At 34.1% G+C, this 25,636-nt stretch overlaps 1 protein-coding gene across 1 annotated transcript in view; it reads left to right on the top strand.

The window, feature by feature from the left end:
- Positions 1-25,636, top strand: part of MPP7 (MAGUK p55 scaffold protein 7) — a 219,575-nt gene that overhangs the window by 48,879 nt on the left and 145,060 nt on the right. The window contains exon 2 of the mRNA XM_039839690.1: positions 11,582-11,737. Within this exon, the coding sequence (XP_039695624.1) occupies positions 11,701-11,737 (37 nt within the window). The 5' untranslated portion in view covers positions 11,582-11,700. The remainder of the gene's footprint in view (positions 1-11,581; positions 11,738-25,636) is intronic.

Below are 25,636 nucleotides of genomic sequence, written 5' to 3'. Positions count from 1 at the left end.
CCTCCTCTTAGTCCCTGGCAACAACCATTCTGTTTTCTGTCTCTATGAGTTTGGTTACTTTAGGTACCTCATGTAAGTGGAATCACAGTATTTTTTTTGTGTCTGGCTTACTTCACTTAGCATAATGTGTCAAAGTTCATCCATGCTGTAGGATGCGACAGGGTTTCCTTCTTTTTGAAGGTGAATAATATTCCATATACACACATACATACATACATACATATAATATACATACACATACATACACACACCACATTTTGTTTATTCATCTGTTTGAGCATTTGATTTGCTTTTACCTCTTGGTTATTGTGAATAATGCTGCAATGAACATGGATTTGCAGATATATCTTAGAGACCCTGCTTTCAATTCTTTTGGAATTATTCCCAGAAGTGGAATTGCTGTGGAGTTATATGGTAATTCTGTTCTTAATTTTTTGAGGAACCTCTGTACTGTTTTCCAGAGTGGCTGCACTGTTGTAAATTTTCACCAACAGTGCACAGGGTTCCAATTTCTCCACATCCTCACCAGCAGTTGTTATTTTCTGTTATATGGATACTGAACCATCATAATGGGTGTGAGATGATATCTCATTTAGATTTATACTTTTTCTAATGATTAATGATATTGAGAATCTTTTCATATGCTTGTTGGCATGTGTTTTTTTGAGAAATGTCTCATTAAGTCGTTTCTTCATTTTGTATTCATTTTTTGTTGTCGAGTTGTAGGAACTCATGTATTCTAGATATTAACTCCTTATAAGATATGTGATTTGAAAATATCCCTTCTTTAGGTTGTCTTTTTACTTTGTTGATTGTTTCCTTCGTTTTGCAGATTTCAAGTTTTATATAGTCCCATTTGTCTATTTTTACTTCTGCGTCCTGTGCTTTTGGTGTCATATTCAAGAAATTATGACCAAATAGTGTCATGAAGCTTTCCCTTATGTTTTCTTTTAGGAGTTTTACAGTTTTAGGTCCTATGTTTAAGTCTATTTTGTATTAATTTTTGTGTACGGTGTATGGTAAAGGTCCAACATAGTTCTTTTGCATGTGGATAGCCAGTTTTTCCCATACCAATTGTTGAAGAGACTGTCCTCATTGAGTAGTTTTGGCATCTTGGTTGAAGATCATTTGACCATGTGCCTGAGGGTTTTTTCCTTGGGCTCACTTTTCTGTACCATTGGTCTGTTTGTTTTTATGCAAAATCACACTGTTTTCATTACTGTAGCTTTGTAATGTGTTTTGAAATCAGAGTGCAAGGCCTCCAGCCTTTTTCTTTATTTTTAAGGTCGTTTTAGATTTTCAGGGTCCCTTGAGATTTTATATAAATTGTAGGGTAGTTTTTCTATTTCTGCAAAAAATGTCCCTGAGATTTTTGACAAGGATTGCATTGCATCTGTAGATTGCTTTGGGTAGTAGGGATGTTTTCACAATTTTAAATCTTTCAGTTTGTGAATACAGGGTATATTTTTATTTATTTGTGTCTTTTAAAATTTCAGCAGTGTTTTATAGTTTTTCAGTATATAGGTCTTTCACCTCCTTGGTTGAATGTATTCCCAAGTGCCTATTCTTTTTGATGTTATTGTGCATGTGATTGTTTCCTTAATTTCCTTTTTGGATTATTTTGTATCCCGCTATTTTGCAGAATTGGTTTAGTGTCCTAATAACTTTTATTGGTGTCATATCTTTAGGGTTTTCTACATAGAAGATCATGTAATGTCATCTGTGAACAGAGATTATTTTACTTCTTTCTTCCCAGTTTGGATACTTTTTATTTCTCTTTCTTGCCTAATTGCATTAGCTATGACTTCTAGTGCATTGAATAGAAATGGCAGGAGTGGGCATCATTGCTGTGTTCCTCATCTTAGAGGAAAAGCTTTCAGTCTTTTACCATTGAGTATAATGCTAGCAGTGAGCTTTTCATATATGGCCTTTATTATGTTAAGATAATTTCCTTCTATTCTTAGTTTATTGTTTTAATCATGAAAGATATTGAATTTAGTCGATGCTTTTTTTTAATGAATTGAGATGATCACTTGGTTTCGTTTTTTATTTGGCTAGTGTGGTACATCACATTGATCGACTTTCACATGTTGAACCATCCATGCATTCCAGGGATAAATCCCACTTGGTAATGGTATATAATCCTTTTAATGTGCTGTTGAATTTGGTTTGATAGTATATTTTGATGATTTTTGAATTAATATTTATCAGGGATGTTGGTCTACAGTTTTCTTATGGTCTTTTTGTTTGGCTTTGGCATAAGGGTAATGCTAGCCTCATAGAAGGAGCTTAGTAGTATTACCTACTCTTTGATTTTGGGGAAAAATTTGAGGAGGTTTGGTGTTAGTTTTTTAAATGTTCAGTAGAATTCTCCAGTGAAGCCATCTGAGCTTTATTTTGCTGGGAATTTTTTGATTACTGTTTTAATTTCTTTATTAGTTATTAGTCTTCTTAGATTTTTAAATTTTGTCATGATTCTGTCTTGTGTGTTTCTAGGATTTATCCATTTATTCTGGGTTATCCAAGTTATTGGTATAAAATTGTTAATAGTCTGTCGTAATCTTTGTTATTTTTGTGACATCAGTTGTAATGTCTCTTTTTTTCATTTCTGATTTTAGTTATTTGAGTCTTTTTTTTTTTTCTTTGTCTAGCTAAAGCTTTGTCAATTTTGTCAGTCTTTTGGAAAAACTAACTCTTAGTTTCCTTAACTTTTTTTCTGTTCTCTATTGCATTTATCTCTGCTCTAATCTTTATTAATTTCCTTCCTCTTCTAACTTTGTTCTTTTCCAGTTCCTTAAGTTGTAACGTTGAATCGATTTTAGATTTTTCTTCTTTTTTAATGTAAGTGTTCACAGCTTCACTGCATCCCATAAGATTTGATATGTTGTATTTTTTCATTTTCATATGTCTCAAAATATTTTCTAATTTAAAATATTGTGATTTCCACTTTGGCTCATTGGTTGTTTAAGAATATGTTGCTTACTTTTCACACATTTGTGGATTTTTATCTTTCTGTTTTTGATTTCTAGTTTCATTCCATGAGAGGCTTTATTGCTAAAGGTCTATACCTTTGTTAACTCTGTTAAAATTTAATGAATTTAACTCTTTAATAAATACTTATTCTATTTTTATACATGTTAATTTGTAAAGGGAGTGATCCATAGTTTAATAAGACTTGCTGTGTTGGATGATTTATTTTTAGGCTTCTCATGAAATTTCGAAATTGCTAACTATGATTTATGGTTAATGCTATGGTGGCATTTCGTTCATAGTAATTCAGTAGAGTTAGAATTATGTTCTTGAGCTCCTGACATAATTTACTATAATTGTATAGAACATAGAGGAGCAGTATCCTTGGACAGCTTGCAAGGTGTGACCATAGGTTTTGGAAGTATCTGTGCCTATTATAAAGGTATGACTTTGTAGATGTGGTCCAATTCTAAGTGTCTGAAATCAGTGGATCGAAGGCTGAAATAGTTTTTTCCAAACCTACCTAAGTTTTTGGGTCTATGAAAGAAGGCACTCTATCAGGTGACTGCAGAGCAAGCTAGAGGATATGGATACGAAATGGGCAGTTTTCTTATTTGTAAATAAAGAGGATCAAATAAAACAGGGATATTAAGGGGAGCTAAGATGTGAGCATCTGTTGTGTTCCCAGTGCTTTAGATGTGTAGTTTGATTTAGCCGTTAAAAACAAGTAAATGATTCATAGATATTAATTCCATTTGACAGCTGGGAAAACTGAATGTGAAAGGTTAAATGATAGAGTTAAGAGGTAGCATTGTGTAGTGTGGTCACCAATGTAGGCATTAGCTTCTTACGTGCTGACCTTAGCATTCTTTCAAACTGTGGGCTTTAGGGCAAGTTGCTTAAAATCGAGTTTCCTCATCTGTTAAGATGATGATAATGGTGCTTACATTATAGGATCATCATGAGAATTAAATGAAATAATGCATGTTGAGTCTGAGAAATTGTGTGTACTCAGTGTTGTCCGTCACTAACATTTATATATGTGTGTGTGTGTGTTATATATACATATATATAATACATATATATTTTAAATTATTTTATTTGGTTTCCCAAGGTCTTATACCCTGTACGTTGTGCATATAGTAAGCGGTAGAAACAAGAGACTGGTCTGTCTCCCAGCAAAGCCTGTATTCTTTTCATTACAGGACCTCTTAAAAGTTTGCTAGATTAGAGGAAGTGAGAAATAGAGTGATGAAAATGAGGTTGAAAAGTGTTAATAAAAGCTGTCATCTGTCGATTGGCTACTCTAGGTTAGGTGTTTTACTTCTGTCATTGCATTTAGTCTCATTTCATTAAACAGCCTGGCCAAGTTTGCCAAGTCAGTGAGGCAGAGCTGGTCTGTCTCATTTCAAAATCTGTGCTTTTTTTTATTAGGCAGTGCTGTCTCCCCATAAGTAAAATAATGAGGTTACTCTGACCTTGAAGGAAAGGAGAGCTTTTGGAAGACTGGAGTTGGCCACATATAGAAGTACTTCTGAATAGGGCTGTTACGCAGTTTAGGGACGTATGATGATAGGGTTCCATACTCAAGGAAATCTAGTGGGAGTGGGGGAGTGCATAAGTAAGCCCAACAAACACATAAAATTACATCGATGTATCTTAATTATAAAAAATGGCTACAAGATTGTTTTTTCCAATAGAGAGGACTTAAGAGAATGCTGGTGGAATGCTGGGATGGATCTGAAATTAAGAATTAGTCAAGAAAAGTATAAAAGTATAATAAAGTTATTATTCTCCCCTGCCCCCAACAATTAGAGGAAATATACAGTAAAAAAAAAAAAAAGTGGTTCATTGATGGTTAATGGTGTAATCTTGAAGAATATCCAACACTTTTTAGTAGTGGGTGTTAGAAAATAAATATAAGGAAAAAAAAGGCCATTGTCAGAGAAGAAACATCCTACTGTGAAGAGATGGCAGAGGTGCCCAGCACTAGAAACACTGCTGGTTTCATACGAGGACTGTCTGAGAAAAAATACCGGGGTCCTGGTGCACTAGTTGTGGTAGATGGTTGGGGTAGTCTGAGATGAGGCCATTGCCTGTGAGTGCTAGTTCATTCATTACACCTGTGCTTCCAGACAAGGAGCAAGTGAGTGAGTGACTGTGGCAGCGTGTGCTGTTCCACCGAGAGCCCTGACCAGGGCAGGCCGTCACACGCTCCTGGCCACGGGGCCGCTTTTGGGCGAGAGCTCCGGGCTCCTGGTGGACTTGCCTAGCAGCCTTAAACCCTGGGTGTGTTAGTCTGGGCATTATAAAGCGGCATTTCTCTCGTTTCCTCTTTTAAGTCTTTAAAGTTTTATAGGATTTTTTTCAATGGGATATTTTTTTCTGTGGCTTTGGTATTTTCCACAAATGGAAAGGAGATATGTGACTTTTGTATTACATAATAACTGAACCTTGCTGAGTTTGTAAAATGTGGGATGTTTTCATCATTCATAATTTTTCCCTTTTGCTTGAAATCTAGGATTTTTTCATGTGCATATAAAGCATATCTTTTTACATAAAATGTCCTAATGGGTTGCCAGTCGTAAGCATATTTTTGATTTTCCATGTATAGTGACAGATTCTGATTCTTGGACTAGACAAAATTGAAATGTGATTTTGTTTATTAATTAGGAACTACATAGTTTAAATTACATATCTACTATTTTGCATACATTCCTGCATAATAAAAAATAGAAAACATTTTAACTTACTGTCTTTGAATATTTAAATAATAACCAATAGAAATATTACTGGGAAGCATGCTAGTTTTACATCCTGAAGTCACGAGTAGATAAGGAGTAATGGTGGTGAGCACACCTCATCCTTTACCTGTGTCTGGAAATAAAGCGTTAGGGGAGCACAGTCATGCCCACTCATTTTTGTATTGTCTGCATTGAGACAGAGACCATGTGGACCACAGAGCCTGAAACGTTCATTATCTGCCTTTTGCAGAAAATGTTTTCCCACCCTTGGCATAGAATTGGGAAATTAAAAAAGTTTCAATTCCTTTAAATATACTATTAAACTTGTTACATGTTAACATAAATAATAGTTTTATGAAAAATAACTTTTTCCCCAAAACATGGATTTTCTGTAACGCTTGGCTTAATAGAAGACAGTTATATTCTCATTTCTGTGTATTCTTTCAATTTGTTGCTATATGTTGTGGTTGAAGGATACGAAAGAAGTCAAGCCTCATGCAGATCTGCAGTTGGAAAAGGGAGGACTATCTTAATAGCCTGTTCAATTAATCGTAGGTATTTTTTGATACAACACCAAAACTTGTTGCATGATTGTTTCTTAAAGGGAGTTGCAATTGGAATCTGAAAATTTCAATAAATTTATCATATTGAAGCTTTAAAATACATCAGTCTAGCTTGTACTTTGAATGAATCTTTTATTCATGCATAATTTTCTAATATGCATTGATAGTTTTGAAAATACTGGTTTACTGTCCACATGTTGACACAGTATAAAAGAAATCACATTTATTAATATCGCTACTGACTTCTCTGACGATCCTTTGGGAGGCCAGTGGAACTATGCAAAGTGGCGACTGGGTTCCAGCATATTTGCATTTCTCGGTTAACACTGTACCTTACAAAGTGAGGACAGCCTCTAATGGATGCAAGTTTTCTAAAATTCTGGGTTTTGCTTGAAAGTTTGTTTTAACATCAGCAACACATGCTGTCAGTTTTCTTTGAAGTCCCAGACTCACTCTATTAATTTGCAAGAAAATGTTTACCAAATACTCAAGCCCGATTAATCCGAATAGCCTGAATAATTTGTCTTTCAGTTACTGGTTTCAAGTAAAAATGGCGTTACATGAAAAAATGACTTTCAGTTTACAGAAACCCTCACAAGTGCTTTTCTTGAAGCCAGCCATTACTTCATTTACTGTAGCAGCACTTTCTCTGTAACTTCCCATTTCATCACACAGAATATTAAAAAGATGGATACTTGTCAGTTAATGATTAATTTTTACTGCTTCATTAGTGAACTTTTTTCCTTTATTTTTTTTTAAGGGAGGAATGATTTCTATTTGGTACCAGTGGTTTTGCCCACCATAGCTTTTTATCATTGGTGCAAATGTGGATGCAGTGTGAAAGGCAAATAATATTTTGATTTTTATAAAAAGTGAAAATTAATATATTCTTAAAATATTGATATAATTAATATTAATTAATTAACTAATACGTTAATTACTATTAAAGTATTAAAATATTTTTATGAAAATAATTTGACCTCGTGCACCTCTCTCAGAAGGTTTTGGAGTCTGCTGGGGTCTGCAGACCACACTTTCAGAAATGCTGGTGTAAATACCATTTTAAATAAGCAGATTTATGCCACTTAGCTATATGTTGCCTCCTTTATTTTCTTACTGTTATCATTTATGAAGGTTTGAATGTTAACAGATACCAGTTTGCCGCTTGCATTTGCTAATATAACCAGTGAATCTTTTTAGCTTTTTAAAAATCTTTGATGTTAGATTTGCAAAAATCGAGCTTTAAAAATTTTTTTATATTAGATTTATAAAGGTTTACTCTTGTTTGTGTTATTCCATTGCTCTGTTAGATTTTGAAAGTGTCACTTTAGAGTATTTGTCTATGGAGAAGTAATCTACGGTTGGATCTGGGTATAGTCATGGTTGCCTGAAATGATAGAATGTTCATATGATCATTAAATACTTGTGATAACAATGAAAAATTTGAATATTCTTGAATACTTCCCCTAACTTGAGGGGAAATCTCTTTGCAAATGGCATCCAGTACTTTCTTTTTTGTTCATCTGCATTAATTTTATGGGTGTGCGTAATATAAATAATTGATTTATAATGAGAAATATATATTTGGTCTTCCTCTTTTTTTTTTTTTTTTCCTCACAGAGCTCCTAAAATCTTTGGAATTACCTAAGTGTCAAGAGTGATAAAGGTGGCTCGTTCAGTCACACCTGAGTTTATGTTAGTGAGGTGGCTTTTGGAAAGCCTGTAAGACTGCAGGCTGGTTGCCAGGGGATCCACCTTGAGCAGAGGGTTGAAACTTGCAGTCCTACTCCCGGTGGAGACAGGTTGGAGGTTGAGTCAGTCACTAATGGCCGGTGATTTACTCAATCATGTCTGTGTAAAGAAGTCTCCATAGAAATCCAAAAGGACAGGGTTCAGAGGGCTGCTGGGTTGGTGAACATGTGGCGGTGTGGGGAGAGGACATGAAAGCTTCGTGCCCCTTTCCACATACCTTGCCCTATATATCTCTTCTATCCGTCTGTACCTGAGTGCATTCTTTTATAATAAACCAATAATCTTGTAAGTAAATGTTTTCTTGAGTCCTTGGAGCTGCTCTAGCATATTAATCAAAGCCTGGGAGGGAGTTGTGGGAGCCTCTGATTTATAGTTAATTGATCAGAAGCACAGGTGACACCCTGGACTTTCGATTGACATGTGAAGGTGGAGGGGAAGTCCTGTAGGATTGAGCCTTTAACCTGTGGGATTGTGTCGGAATTAGATTAAATTGTAGGCACTCGCTGATGTTGTAGAATTGTTTGATGTGTGAAAACCACATCTGGCATCAGAAGTGAAGTTGTATTGAAGTGAGTATTGGGAGTAGAGGAGACACACAAGAAGAGTGTGCGTTTCTTTAATAGTGTGTATATACATTTTTTTTTTGCAGATGGCTATTTCACTGGGTGCAATTAAGACAATTCTTTATTGAAAACTCACTTTGCTACAAACACTTGCATTTATGCGATTGACCACTAGATGTCACAAGTGCCGCGGGAGCCCTAAGGGTTATCCGGGGCTGGTAGAAATTGGACATTGTAAGCTCGTAGACCTTCACATATTTCAGTGTTTCCACATGATAGATGCCAAATGAACCTGATACAGTGTGATATATAGAAGCAAGGTACAACTGGAATAATGAAATTTCAAAAATAAGCCTTTTTAAAGGATGGTTGTAATAGTTCTATTGGGTATTGTAAATGCTTCAGGTGCATTTGATACCACTGTTATGTTCCTGGCATTTGGGGCTCTCTCTTTTTTATAGAAAGATGTATTGAACTTCAATTTAAGAATATTCGGTAATCCCTCTCAGGACATACTGTAACAGCTGGTATTTTTGTGTTGTAGTAAATCGATTCCATACAACAGTCAGTAATAATTATGGCAGGATTCTGACAAATTCCAAAGCATTTTCAATAAATTTAGCCAAAGAAAATAACATGATTACTACAAAAATTTAGTTCAGTTTGAAAGTTAAACCCTGCTTCGTTCCACAAAATATTGAGCATTTTAGTGGTTGGGATTTTATCAAACCTCTTATTTCTTATTAATATATTTGTTCTGAGAAGATAATTACTTTGTACCATATACTTCTTAAATAATATGACTTTGGAAAAATTTAACCTGAGTGTTCATTATGAAATAAAAAATGAGAAATGCTAAGGCCTTTCATGTATGGCATATATGTATGTATGTATATATGGTAGCAATATCAACTCAGAAATGTTGTAATGTGGAATGTAAGGTTGTCCTAGTATTAATAGAGTGATATTAGCATAAGTTTGCTCATATGGTGTCTATGGTTTATAAAAGTGAAACACTGTAGCTTTTTTAAGTTTGTAGAAAATGGGAGTTTGCATGGTATGTATATTTCTGTAGTTAGTCTATATACCATGCAAATTATTATGATTTTTCTCATGGAATAAAAAGTTTATAAATTCCATACACACATATAATAACTACCTACCCACATACGTACATATCTATTGTCCTAATGGTAGAAATGTGTATATACTTCACAAATTCCTCTTCTATTTTTTTCAGCAGCCATATAAAAGTCTATTTATTGACTGTTTCTTTTTAAATTATGTGTGGTCTATTTTTGAATTTCTTTGTGTTTGAATTTAGGAGCACTTTTATGTAGTTGAATCTGAATCCTGATTGTTAGAATAATTTATAAAAGCAAAGCAAAGTTGCCTTTTTAAATTATTGGGGAAAACAACTTCAGAGATGACCATTAATGAAACTTTGCTTTGTCTTTTTCTCTTATTTTTATTTTTTAGCGTAGTGATTTATATTTTCATTTGGTGCTTAAAATGACTGCTCTCATATTTTTAATTAACACTCCTCTCTGTGTGGATTTCTACTTGAACTTTGTCTACCTTTGTAATAATACAAAATTCAAGACATTGCACCAGATAGACTATCTTAGACAGTCTATCGGATGGTGAATTTTTTCATACTAACATTCACTTTGATAATTAAAAAGCTAATTTAGAAGGCTTTAATAGAATCTTACAATTTGGACTTTTTCAAGTGAAATTTGGCAAGCCCATTTTTCTTCTGTAATATGAATCATGGATTTAAAGGCTTTAATAATCGAATCGAGGCAGTTTTTCAAGTGTTTACAATATCTGTTTTTCTTGTTAATGTATGTTAAAATACGCTTTTAAATTACTGAATTTGCTTTATAGAGGACTAGGGAAAATGCATTAAAAACAAACTTAAACACATTGTGTGGTTCTTCTGATTTCTAAAAAATATAAATGTAGTGTATTTTCCGTTATTAGGCAGCAGTGGTCCAAATTTAAACCACATGGCCTTGTAGGTGTCAGGCCAGTATAAATTTTAATCTTGCTACTTTCTTTTATGTTTGCATTTTATAATCTCATTACCTGAATTAAACAACTCCATTCTTAACAGCCAACATTTATTGTTTGCCTGCCATGTGCCAAAAGCTGTGTTGTACGCCTTAGTGTATTTAATTATCAGACAATTCTAAATTGTTATCTCCATTTGCATATAAAGAGATTAAAGCTTAATAAGATTAAATAACTTGTTCCAGATCACAGAGCTAGCAGGAATTGAGATTAGGCCAAACTCTAGAGTCTCTTGCTTTTAGCTACTCTACAGAAGTACCCTTCTTGCTTATTTTGGGATGATTGTTAGTTAAAATAGTCATCGAAAAAAAATTTTTTTTCTGCTATTTTCCAAAATACATCAAAACTTAGTTTTTACTAAAAGAATTTACTTTTGTATATTAGCTTGGATTGCTAGGTTTCATTTAGATTATTGACACTGAGATCTATAATAGCATCTTGCTTCATTTCTAGTATTTCAAGGTTATTAACAGTTTTCAGTTAGAGAGCTTTGAAGTTGTCATGTTAGGATGAGCTATTTTTTAAAATTACAATTAGTCATAAGTTAACAATTTATAGAGTCTCTGTTCTGCATTAGAAATATGACTTAGAATTATAATAGGGGAATTTTAGAATGACGTTGGCTTACAAATCTTCTTTAAATTCTCCATCTATGCATTCAACAGTCCTCAAACCAATGGTAAAAATCTTTAAGGAAGCCTTGAAACATCCATGAAGAGCTTTCATGTTTTTAATTAGAAACATCACATCAAAATTAAAAACTCTCACACTTAATATTTACATGTAGTATGTAGAAAAAATTCTGAAGAATTACGATCTCTCTGGAGTGTGTTGGAATAAGAATTAGTTACAGAATATTGTAATTTAGCAGTCTTCCTTATTATCATGTTTAAAATGTGCCTTTTCTTTGTAGAAACGGCCTGTGTGATAATACTTGGTTGACAGAGTGGCTGCAGGCCGTTGAGCTGGAATTCCCTGCGGCTTTTCTGAGCAGAGTGTTTGGAGTGCGGTGTCCAGACTGCAGCCTGCATCATGCCAGCTTTGTCAACAGGATCTGGTAGTGACACAGGTATGTGACCCCAAGAAGGGCACTTTTCTTTCATCCTTACTTAAATCTTCTTGTTCACAGTGAAAAACAACATTGCTTTAAACAGGTGCAAACAGGTCATGCTTGTTTTTTCTGTAACCAACAGGAGGGGTATAAAATCAATGCACCCTTCTGTGATAGAAGTTGAGGAAGGGCATTGATTGACAGCTGCTTCCTCCAGGTAGTGGCGGCTTGTGCTGATTGATGCTCTTGTACTGTTGGGCCTTTTGGAATAATGTGATGAATAATGTTATGCATTTAGATTTCTTTAAGAAATAGTACGTATTTTAAACATACAGAAAAGCGTGGCAAACGCAGTAGTTCTCCCTTACCTGTGGGGGACACATTCCAAGACTCTCAGTGGATGCCTGAAACCACAGATGGTACCAAATCCTATATGTACTGTGTTCTTTCCTGTACATACATACCTATGGTAAAGTTTAATTTACAAATCAGGCATGGTAAGAGACGAACAACAATAATAACAAAATAGAACGATTATAACAATATGCTGTAATAAAAGTTATATGAATGTAGCATTGTTAAGTAAAATAAGGGTGACTTGAACACCAGCACTGCAAGACTGTGACGATCAGTCTGATGACAGGTGGCTACTCAGTGACTCATGGGCAGGGAGCATCTAGAGACGCTGGACAGAGGGAGGAGTCATGTCCCAGGCGGGATGGAGCGGGATGGCCTGAGATTTTATCACCACTCAGGATGGTGCGCCATTTAAAACTTAACGAATTGCTTATTTTTGGAATTTTTCATTTAATATTTTCAGGCCGTTGTTGACAGTGGAAACTGAAACCATGGGCAAGGGGGCCTACTGTGCCGCGATGCTCACGCGAACCTTCACTCAGCTTTCATGACAGATAGGAACTTTGTGCCATACTTGCCTCAGACTTTTCACTTTTTTTCTTCTTTAAGAAATAAAGCATTATCTCTACCCCATTCTTTCACTTTCTTTCTTCCTGTCACCAGGGGTCAAAACTATTCTGAAGTTGATACACGTTATTAAGGAATTCAGTGAAAACAGATGTATTTCACCTTATCATTCATTGTAAGACTTAGCGACACTTAGAATAAAGATTTCCAAAAAAGCACGTATGTGTGTGTGAAACCCACGTCTTCTGACCGGATTCAGGAAGTGAGGTGGGCATAGTTACTGCCCCTCTGAAATCCTATTCTTGGGTTCCCCAGAATCAGCACTTTAAAAAATGCACATTCCTGGATCCTAGGACTAGTAAAACAGAATGTGAGTGGGTTTGGGGAGCTACACCATTCCTTTTTAAGATCCTTCAAGAGAAGTGGTGGCATAGAGTATGATTAAAGAGGAAGTTCTGTGTGTTGCACTGACCATACTGAATTTGGTTCTGTTAATACCGTTCTTAACTAGCTGACATAGCTGTCTCACACTGGATAGTCACTGGCATCGCGAGTTTTAAAAAGCCGAATCACAGATTTGATTTTGTGTTGTATTGTTACCATTGGCATTTTCATTTGCAGTATTACAAATACCACTCTTTGCTATTTAAAGCATACTCACGCTTACATTTTGCCAAGTTTTGTCTCATCTTTATCCATCAAGAATGATTTTCTTTAACTGTGATTTACACTGAGGATTAGTTTTTCTTAGGAAGTAATTTTGATTTTTAAATTACATAAAAATCTTTTTTATCAAGGCATTAAGTTGGAAGCCAGCTCCTTGGAAAAACTTTTCTTCTTTTTAGTTTTTATATAGTCCCACACTGTGTTGTACTATATAAAATGAATGAGTTAACTTTCCATAGTGGTTTGGGAAATTATAGATAAAATTTATTTGAATCATAAATTTACTGCAGTTGTGTAATGAATTTAAGTTTATGCCTTGGTTTTCATCAAAAAATGCCTTAGTTTAATTGGATGCAAAACAGTGTTGCTTACATCTAACCTGGGGAATGATTAAAAATGGAGTATTTATAGTTTATAAGGCAGTTTAGGTGTCAGTCATAAAAAATAGTGTAGGCTATTTAGAATTTGAAAAAGACTTTTCCACACATAGCTGGCTCACTTGGCTTAAATCTAAAATGCCTATGTGACTCACACTTGGCTTTGTGATATTTTTTGACCTGTATGTCCCAGCAAGTTTTGAGTCAGGCAGAGGAGACATGCCTGTTTCAAGAGTCACTGCATGAAGGGAAGTCTCAAAGTATGGTATACCGATCAGATGCTTACTACGGTTCCCTTACAGTTCATTGTAGACCAGGTACTATTTACCAGTCAGGGGTCACGTGTACCGTAAGCAGTGTTGCTTAGCAACGTTGTTGCTGTTGTTTCTTTATCAGGTCTCCAGGGGAACAGAGTTAGTGAGCATCACTGACGAACAGATGATCCATCATGTGGCAGGAAAACAGTACCCGACTAACAGCAGCTGCAATGCACACAATACTCAATGTGGAAAAATACTTTTTTTAAAAATTAAGTTTATTGGGGTGAGGTTGGTTAATAAAATTACATAGGTTTTAAGTGTACAATTCTGTAATACATCATCTGTATATATTGCATTGTGTTTTTACCACCTAAAGTCAAATCTCCTTCCATTACCATATATTTGACCCCCTTTACCCTTCTCTACCTTCCTCCGTCCTTCCTTCCCTCTGGTGACCACTAAACCGTTGTCTGTGTCCATGAATTTTTGTTCGTTTGTTTGACTTGTTCGTTTGTTGCTTTCAGTTTTATATTCTACATGTGAGTGAAATCATGTGGTTCTTGACTTTTTCTATCTGACTTATTTCGCTTAGCATGATTATCTCAAGAACCATTCATGTTACAAATGGCAGTTTTTAATCTTTTTTTTTTGAACAGCCGAGTGATATTCCATTGTGTGTGTATGTGTGTATGTGTGTGCGTGTGTGTATGTATGTGTATCTCTCTCTCTCACATTTATCCAGTCATCTACTGAAGGACTCTTTGGTTATTTCAGTGTCTTGGCCACTGTGACTAAGAAGCAACCAACTGAATGGGAGAAGATATTTGCAAACAATACTTCTGATAAGGGGCTAATATCCAAAATGTATAAAGAACTCATACAACTCAACAGCAACAAAAAATTCAATTAAAAAATAGGTAGAGGATCTGAACAGACATTTCTTCCAAGAAGACCTATAAATGCTAACAGACATATGAAAAGATGCTCAACTTCACTAGGGATTAGGGAAGTGCAAATCCAAGCCACAATGAGAAAGCACCTCACACCTGTTAGAATGGCACTCATCAGCAGGACAAGTAATAACAAATTTTGGAGAAGTCGTAGGAAAAAAGGAACCCTCATACCCTGCAGATGGGAATGTAAATCGATACAGCCACTATGGAAGGCAGTATGGAGGGTCCTCAAAAAATTAAGAATAGAATTACCATATGACCCAGCAATCACTATTCTGTGTATCTACCCCTCAAATTTGAAAACATCTGTAAAGGAAAATACTTTCAATGTAAAATTTCACCAATTCTCTCTCTTCTTTCTACTTACTTCACTAAGAAAGACAAGTTTTAATTACACAGGGAATACATAAAAAGCATTCTCATTGTTAAAGATGCCTAGATAAAAAAGGAAAGGAATCCTTACTACCTACCCTTCTTCTCCCTCAGGCTCATTTTCCGTCTCAGTTTGAGGGACATCCTTCAACAGTTTTCTGTACATTATTCACCTGCATACATACATAGATGTGCATACATAGTATATTGTTTTGTCTTTATTTTTAAATCGCAGATTCTATCATACTTTATGGATTATTCTATAACTTTCCTTCTATACCAAATAATGTATCTCGAAGAGGTATTTCATGGCCTGTCTGTATCTGTCTCTACATACATGAGTATATCTGCCCCATTCTTTTAAACTAGCACATTGTTTTCCATAATATCACAATTTAGCGAACCGGACTACTGTCAATGAAAATGCTGGTTTTGCTCCTTTTGTAATATTTTGAGAGAAAAGGTGTGTACATTAAGTGGATGTTGCCAAATTGTTTTCCAGAGTGGTTAAACCGCTTAATCCATGGACAATGTGTTAGAGATCTTTCTCCTTACATTCTTGCCAATATTCTGTATTATCAGTTTTCATAATTTTTTTTTTACCTATCTGATGGGGAAAACATGGTATCTTAGGTGTTAAATGTGCATTTCTACTGATATTGGGCATATTTCTATTTGTTTGATGGCCACTTATTCCTCTGTGAATTGTCTACGCATATCCTTTCCCCACGTTTCTATTGGTTTATTATTGTCTTATTTATTTGCAGATTTTTCTATTGGTATTTTGTATATTAATCCTTTGAACACCATTTCTTGTGGCCAGTCATTTGTCCTTTTCTTTCTTCCTTAATTAGTATCGTTTCTTTTATGGAAGTTAAAGACTTTTATGTAGACAAATTAATCTTTTCTGTATAGTTAATGCTTTTTCTCTTTTGCTTAAGATGGCCTTTCCTTTCATGAAGATATTCTCCAAGATTTTCTTTTAATAATTTAAAAATTTGGATTTACACATTTGGAATTTTAGTTCAACTAATTTAGAGGTGAAGTGAAACAATAATCTTAATTTCCTACATCAAGAATCACATATTTAAAAGCACATCTTTTTGGCATTAATTTGTAATATTACCTCTGTCATATACCAGCATTACATGTGTTCTGGGTTTTCTTTCTTGGCTGTTGAGATTTGTTGATTTTTTTAAAATTTAATAAACTTTATATTTTTAGAGTAATTTTAGATTTATGGAATGATTATGTAGATAATACAGAGAGTTTCAATATACCTTATACCTTGTTTCCTGGATCATTAACATCTTAGTTTGCTACATTCAGTTAATGAATCAACACTGATACATTATTATTAACTAAAATCTATACTTTGAGATTATCTTAGTCTTCCCCTAACATCCTTTTGTTTTGTTTTGTTTTGTTCCAGGATTTCATATTGTATTTAGTTGTCATTGTCTCATTAGGCTCCTGTTGGCTGTGACGTTTTCTCAGACTTTTCTTGTTTTTGATGACTTTGACAGTTTCTAGGAGTCCTAGTCAGGTGTGTTGTAGGATTCCTCTTTATTGGAATTGTCTGATGTAAAGTTCCATTGTCATACCATATTAGGGTACATACTATCAACTTGTTTTATGACTGCTGATGTCGATCACCTGGCCAAGTTTTTCTTCTGTAAAGTCACTCTCTCTTCCTACGCTTTCTGTACTGCCCTCTTTGGATGGAGGTCTCTGCGTGTGCCCACACTAACAGAGTAGGGTGTTATGCTCCCCCACCCCCTTTTTACGGTAAAGTATCTGTATAAATTATTTCGCATTCTTTGTTTCTTCTCTCTCATTTATTAATTTATTCGGTCATTTATTCATATCTATGTGGACTCATGGATATTTATTCATACTTTGGGTTGTAATCCAATACTACTTTGTTTCAGCTTTGGCCATTGGGAGCTCTTTCGGTTGGCTGCTTGGGCTTGTTTGTTTTTAGCAGTTCCTTATTTTTTGGCACTCTAAGATGCTCTAGGATCATCTTATAGCGCCCGAGTCCTAGAATCTGCCATTTTTCTAAAGAGCTCTAGTTCCTTTTACTGGGGAATGAGATTAGGACCCAAGTCCTGGGTGATAGGTTTACATACTGCTACTGGAGTATTGATTTTTCTTGGCCCTCTCATCTGACAGGGCAAAGAAATACATATATGTATTTCTAACCAGTGTGTGTGTATAGACACATATAGAAACATTTCTGTGCTCAATCATCTGTAACTAAATTAAGCTACATTCTAATTCTTGCTGAAGTCTAATCCATTAGCAAATTGATCATTCTAGCTGCCTTCCCTTGCTTATGTATAAATTCCTACTCCAACAGTGAGAGACTTGGCCACCACCATTGACCATCTATTTGCTTAATTATTAGTTCCTGCGTACATGTGTAACAGCATCAGGTTATTAACCTATTCCTCCATGGAAAACAACTTTTATCAGAGTCGATCTTACTTTTATTCCTGTCATAATTCCATTCTTTTTTCTTTTTAATCTTATGGAATCATTCCTATCCTGCATAGTACCTACGTGATTTTAGTCTTATAACTTTATGATTTTTATAAACATTGTATGTGAAATATATATACAGAAATGCACATAAAACTTTTATAATGTGGTTTTTTCTTTTTTAAAGCATTTAATCTTATTATTAGTTTCAGGTATACAGTACATTGGTTAGACATTTATATAGTCAATAAAACAATCCCTCCTATTACTGTATCCTCCATCTGGCTCTCCACCTAGCCATTACATTGCTGCTGACTGCTTTCCCTGTGCCGTGCTCCCCATCCCTGTGACCATCTATCAACTACTAATTTGTACTTCTTTAACACTTAACCCATTTCTCTCATCTCCCGCAACCCCCTCCCTTCTGGCCGGCACCAGATTGTCCTCTGTATTTGTGTATAATACAGTTTTAAAAGTGGTTATAATGCCAACATCTATGCAACCACCATCTTGATCAAGAAATCTAACACTCTAAAAGAAGCCTGTGTATTTCTTCTCATTCACAATCTTCTTAATTTCCTTAGAGGTGGACAATAAAAAAAAAAATTTCTATCTCACACTACATAAACCTAGTTTCTGATTTATGTAGCCATCCTTAGGCAATATGGTTTAATTTTGACTGTTATATTTTATAAGTAGAATTACACTATATGGACTTTTTAAAGGATGGTAACTATTTAATTTGAATGAGAAAACAAATTATAAATAAAGTGGATGCATAAATATTACAAAATCCAGGAGAGGAGCATAAATTTTTATTTATGAGTTGCCTGACACACCTCTGTGTTTTCTATATTTTTTGGCTATCTACTTTCAATTGCCTCTTCATATGATTTTGTAACATTTTGTTTAAGAGAAAGGTAATCGAATCTAAATTCTTGTATTTTTCTTTTACTCTCACACACAGCGCTTCTGACACCAGATGTGTGTCCCCCCCACTGACACCAGGCAATTCTCTGTGACATCAGGTGTCTTACGATTCAATTCTGAAACTAACTGGGTTTAGCACAGATCCCAGCGTAAGGGCCCAGTCCCACACGACTCCCCTGACCACGACAGATGCCAGTTGCCAGTAATAGGTCCCCAGGTTACCCACAACTTTTGTCTGACTTGGCTACAAATCAGAGGTTTCTATGAGCCTCCCCTTAGATTTGATCATTTGCCAGAACAGCTCACAGAACTCAGGGAAACACTTATGTACGTTTACCAGCTTATTATATAAGAAAGGATATAATAGAGGATACAGGTAATTAACCAGATGAAGAGATACATAGGGTAAGGTCTAGAAGGGTCCCAGGCTCAGGAGCTTCTTTCCCTGTGGAGTTGGGGTATGCCACCCTCTTGGCACGTAGATGTGTTTACCACCCTGGGAACTCAACTGATTGCCATGCCATTGGGATTTTGATGGAATTCCTCACATAGGCATTTTTGATTATTATTGTTTATATATTTTTTATTATGGTGACATTGGTTAATGAAAATGATTGGTTATTAACTCAATCTCCAGCACGTCTCCCCCTCCCAAAGGATGTGGGGGGTGGGATGGAAAGTTCCAAGCTGCTAATCATGGCTTGACCTTTTCAGGGACCAGCCCCAATCCTGCAGCTATCCAGGAGCCCACCAGGAGTTTCCTCATTAGGACAAAAGACACTGCTGTCACCCAGGATATTACAAGAGTTTAGGAGTTCTGAGGGCAGAGAGATAAAAACTTTGGATACAAATAGCATTGAACTTCATGCAGAAATGCTAATACATTTTACTTTGTGTGATTCCCAATAAAAAGAAAAATAATATGTGGTGCATTATTAAATATATTCCTGACAGAAGAGAATTTCCATTTTGACTTGGTGCAAATGAGAGTAGATTCTTCTTACATATTTTACAACTCTGGTGATTGGTAGAAGTTTTACAAATTAGCTTCTGACTCAAACTACTCTTACTTCCAATGCTGGTTGCTATAGAACATGGTCGTATATTGATACATCCTCTGGGCCTTCATCTTTGTGTCATGAACCCAACCAAAGCAGCATGGTGGGCTGTTGGAGTAATCCTCAAAATTTTTTCCCCCTGGGATGGCTAATGATAATTTAAATATATACAACAGTTATGAGCTGTGTAACTATATTCCACTATACAACTGTATTTCTCAAGTTAAATTTATCTTCCATGCAACTCAGCCTTAATTAGCGCCCCCAAATGCCACCAGCTTTTATGCCTCCTTTTGTGACTTTTTTTTAGTCGAGATGGTATGACAGCCCATGCTGTGTTTAGGTGTGGTTTGTTCAGTTTTCATTGTTGTGTAATATTCAGTTGTAAAACTGTAAAGAAAGAGTTATGAACCACTTTTTCTCCATTCCACTGTTGATTGTCATTTGGATTGTATCCAGTGTTTTGGTATTTACGAGTGGTTTTGTTAAGGACATTCTGTCCTGTATCTCAGTACACATAAACATGCATTTTTCTATAGATGACATACTTAGAAGTCAAATTGTTGGATCCGAGAGTACAAGTGTCTTCAACTTTAGAAGAGAATGTCAATTTCTTTTCCAGAGAATTTGTACTAATTTAATTTACAATGGCTTTTATAGTGTGGAAGAGATCCTGTTGCTCCGTATCCTCACTGTTGCTTGCTATTATTAGGCTTTAAAAATTTTGCCACTCACTCTGGTAGATGTATAGTGATAGTTCATTGTAGTTTTAATTTGTATTTCTTGGTTATTAATGAAGTCGAATACCTTTTCATTTTTGGTCATTTAGGTTTTCTCTTTTGTGAAGTACCAATTAAGTCTTTCACTTATTTTTCTATTGTATTGTCTTATATGCAGGACATTTTTTATTTTCTAGATTCCAGGACTTTGTCAGTTTTGTTATATGTGTTAAACCTGTCTTATTCTGTGTTTTCTCTTCTCATTCTTTGTGCTGGCCTCCCTTATTCTATGTGCAGAAGTTATACATGTCAATGTAGTTGAACACCATTTTTCTTTATGGTTAACGTTTTCTGTATTTTATTTATGAAATAATTGACATGGTTACAGAGTTATTCCTTTTTTATTTCCATTTTGCTTTTAATCCTCTGGAAGAGATTTTTGTATAAGGTATGAAGTAGGGCTCCAAACTAATTTTTCCCTCATGAATGTCCAGTAGTCTCACCATGACATTATATAGTCTGTCCTTCCTCTCTGCTTGCAGTGCTACCATCTGGGACCTTCATTACAATGTTGACCATTGGTAGTGAGAGTGTGCATCCTTGTTTTTATTTCTTTACCTCAAAAGGAATTATTCCAACATTTCTTCTTTGTCATCTTTGCTTTAGGTTTTGTTTGTTTTTTTTTTTTCATATTTACCCTTTATTAGATTAAGGAAGTTTTCAATTTGCAAAAAAAATTATTTTAATGACTAGCCATTGAATCAAGTGCTTTTTATTCATTGTAACAGTCATAGGATTTACTCCCTGTTAATATCAATATAGCAAATTTCATTGAGTTTTTGAATGTTAAAGCAACCTGTATTTTAGGGGTAAACCCAATTTGGTCATAATTATTATCCTTTCTATATAATCTGCTGGATTTGGTTTGCTCATATTTTATTTATAATTTTAATATCTGCATTTATAAATAAGTTTAGTCGGTAATTTTCTTTTATCGTATTTTCACAAAGTCATGTTGGTCTCATGCAATGAGTTGGGAGGAGTCTTTACTCTTCTGTGGAGAAGTTTGTGAAAAATTGAAATTAGGTTTTACTTGAGTAGAACCTTAATCTACTTGGGCCTGGAAATTTTCTTTTTGGTAAGAGTTCTGGTCACTAATTAATTTTAAAGACTATTTAGACTTTTTTTTTTTTCTTGAGCCAGTTTTGGTGATTTACATTTTTCTAACACAGTCTATTTCATAAAAATTTTCAAGTCTATTTGTGAAAAAGTTGCTTACAATATTATGTCTACAGTTTCTATATTAATGTTTCATTCCTCGTTCCTGATATTGGTAATTTTTGTCCTCTTTTCCACTCTACTTAATATTGTCAGAGTTTTGTCATTTTTATTAGTCTTTTTAGATATAATTTTTGGCCTTATTAATTTTTCTACTGTATATTTGTTTTTATTTCATTGATTTTGTGTTCTTTTTCTAATTATGAAAATTCATTCATAAATATTCAACCTTTTCCTAATGTTCACATTTAAGATGGTTTCTCCTTATTGGTTTTATTTTATGCCATAATTAAAAAATTTTATTTACTAATATTTTGTTTTATCTTGGAATTCTTTTGTCATTGGTTAGTTAGAATTTTTTTAATATCCAAATAAGGATTTTTTTCATTTATCTTTTTGTTATTGATTTCTGCCTTAATTGCTTTGTGATCACAAAACTTAATTTGTGTTATTTCAGTCCTTTGAAATTCGTTTATACTTTATGTTTAACTATATGGTCAATTTTGGTTAGTATTCTGTAGGTTTTAAAAGAAGGTATATTCTGCAGTCATTGAGTATAGCTTTCTATAATGCCAATTACAGTTAGATTGTTAAAATTATTTGTATATTCTGTATTTTTACTGATTTTTAAAATTATTCTGTTACTAAGAGAAGTATTTTTAAAAGTTTATAACTGATTTTATCTTATAATTTGGTCAGTTTTGTTGTATTTCAATTTGTTATTAAATATAAATTTATTTATTGTTTATGAATTAAGCCTTTTAAATAAATTATATGTTAAAGTATATATTTTTTTCTGTTCATGTTTGCATGATATATCCTTGTACTCTCTGTCCATCTTTTACTTTCAACTTTTCTGTCTTCCTGATTTATTAGATGTAGCTCTTGTGAATTATAATTGGAATTTTTTGAGGTAACAAGTCTGACAATCTTTGCTTTTGATTAGATTATTTTCAATATAGTTAATATAATGACTGTTTTTTTTTTTTAAATTAAAATTTATCATTGTATTTTGTGCTTTCTCTTTGTCCTGACTCTTCTAAGTTTCTTTTTTTATTCCTTTGTGTCTTCTTTTGGATTAATTAGGATGTTTTTTTTTTTATCATTATGTTTTCCCTTCTAATAGTTCTGAACTTATACATTTTCTTGTTGTTCTTTCAGTGGCTTCTTTAAAAATTATAACGTGAATTCTTTATTATAAAATCTAATCTTAATACCTTTGTTGTCATCCTGGAAAATCTAAAGGTCTTAGAACACTTGTCCCCTGTATACTTCCCTCTTAACCTAAAATACATGCTATTATCATGTATTTTAATTCTCTATTAAAAAAAACCAAACCTTGAAGACATCACTGCTATAGCTTTGTGCTATCAATATTTAGTTAGAGTTCCTCACATGTTATCATTTTCTTTGTTGTACCCTCTGTTTTCCAACTTAGCGCACATTTTTACCCAGGATGTTTTTCCATCTGCTTAAAAAAGTTTAGAATTTCCTGTATTGAAGATCTACTGCTATCAAACTATTTATTTTACTATATCTGAACATGTTTTTATTAAGCATAGAATGCTAGGTTGGCCATTATTATTTTTAAGTGTACTAGTAGATGATGAAATGTTATCTGTAAAGCTGCTATTTAGAAGTCAGCTGTCAGGCTCTCTTTAGACGTTATCTACTTTCTCTGGCTGTTTCTAAGATTTTTTTTTTTTTTTTTTTTTACTTTTTGCTTTAGATGTCTGCAGTTCCACTATTACGTATCCAGGTGGGATTTCTCTTTCTGTATAGTACTTGAATTTTGGCTTTTTGAATGTGTATATTCATGTAGTTCATGAATTCTGAAAAATTTTCAGTTGTATCTTTTCAGACATTACCTCTACTTCATTGCCTCTCTTTTCTCTTTCTGGAATGGCAATTAACTATGTGTAAGACTTTTTCTGTATCCATTATCTCTCTTATCAGTCTTTTGTATTTGCATCTTTTGGTCATTTCATTCCGTTTTCTGAGTACCTCTCACCTATTTTCCACTTTAATAATTCTTTTTGGAGAAATGTTTGATCTTCTTTACATTTCTGCATTGTTTTAAATTTTAGCAAAACATAAATATTTTATAAGAAGCTTTGTTTAATTCTTTTAAAAATGTTCACCTGATGTTCAAGTCATTTGCACCATGGATCAGTCCTGTGAAAAAATCCAGTTAGCCTTATTTCCAATATCAAAATCATCATGTTTTTATCTTCAAAGTGATACATTCAAGTTATTGAAGATATTGAACATATCACTAAGATATACCACTAATGGAGCCATTTGAAATAACAGACATGGGCTTTATTGGCATTGTCAGCATCCTGAAAATGTTTTGTTCTCATCTTTCGTCTAAAAGACTAATGTGATCATTTTCCCCTTTAATTATTGGTTTGTTTTTTCTTTTTTGTTTTTGTTTTTTTTTTTGCCGTGGAAAGCAAAGTCTTGAACTTGCTGCTCTTCAAGTAGTTCCCCCCCAAAAAGTATACTCTGCAACTTTGAGACGATCATATTCATATTTTCACAGTTCTCTTTCACAGCAAATAAAGATTATTAGGCGTGTGGTTGACTGTTCTGTGTGAACAAAAAGCAATGTGTAAATTGGCATTTGGGTACAACTTTTTTTTTTTTTCTGTAGTAGTGTACTTGCTTGTACATAGTGCTCAACGTTCCTTAAAACTGAATCAGCGCACTTATTCTTGTCCTTGTCACAACTCATAAAATCCTTAGAGATGAAGTGAAAAAGTCCTCTCCATGAAGTATGGCTTTTTCAGTGATAAACAGAAAAATCACTAAGTAGCATTTTCTCAACAAAGGCTCTGACAGGTGCAGAGTGTCTCAATTTCTGTCATATCAGTAGTTTCCTCCAACGGTAAGGTAAACATCTGCTAGCATGCCTATATGATAGCAATTACTCTTCCACATCGTATGCCTTTGCTGTTACAGAGAGTCCAACAGAGTCATTTCATATAGGATTTTTGCCAATATTTATTTATTACGTAATATTTGTCTTTCATTTTGAGGCTTTTATTATAATCTTTATGGCAACAGTGTGACTTTTGTTTTAGCTGTAAGTTCAACATTTAATGATGTCTGTGTGGTTTATTTTTTAAGTTATTTTTTTTATTGAGGTAAAATATTTATAATATAAAATTTGCCATTTTAACCATTTTCAAGTGTGCAATTTAGTGGCATTAATTATATTCAGAATGCGCAAACATCACTATTTCCAAAACATTTTCATCATCTCAAACAGAAACACTGTTAAGCAGTAACTCCACGAGCCTCTCACCTCCTGAACCACCATTCCAGTTTCTGTCTCTAGATCTTACCTTTTTTATATATTTTATATAAGTAGGATTATACAATAGTTGACCTTTTGTAGCAGACTTGTACTTGTTTTCAAAGTTCATCTATATTGTAGCATGTATCAGAACTTAATCTCCTTTCTGATTAAATAATAATCCATTATATGAATATGCTGCATTTTATTCATCCATTCTTAGCATGCATGAAGAATGGATCATGCTGAAATTTTCTTTATTGGCATGTGTTAGGTAGGAAAGCAGGTTTGAATTACTATCATACATTGTCTGTTTATTATCATGTTTACTTTCTTTTGTAACCTTGTAGCATTTGGGACTCAGATCATTAAAGATTCAAAGATTGGAACCTCTCTGTTTGTATGACAATTTTCAATCACCACTTTTATGCTTTGGTGAACTAATTTTAGGTCTTTGATCTATTTTAGTCAAGTGAAGATATGACTTGGTATAATAGAAGTTGGGTAAAGTGTTAATTTTCCAAACACAATAAGCAGTGGGCAAGTGCTTGGAAGTTAAGAGTACAAGCTCCGCAGTACTTGTTCAGCCTTACGT

Source organism: Pteropus medius, unplaced genomic scaffold (genome assembly GCF_902729225.1).
Source record: "Pteropus medius unplaced genomic scaffold, Ma_sr-lr_union100, whole genome shotgun sequence".
Classification (NCBI taxonomy): Eukaryota; Metazoa; Chordata; class Mammalia; order Chiroptera; family Pteropodidae; genus Pteropus; species Pteropus medius.
The sequence above is the reverse complement of the archived record's forward strand: the minus strand, read 5'-3'. Positions and strand labels throughout refer to the sequence as shown.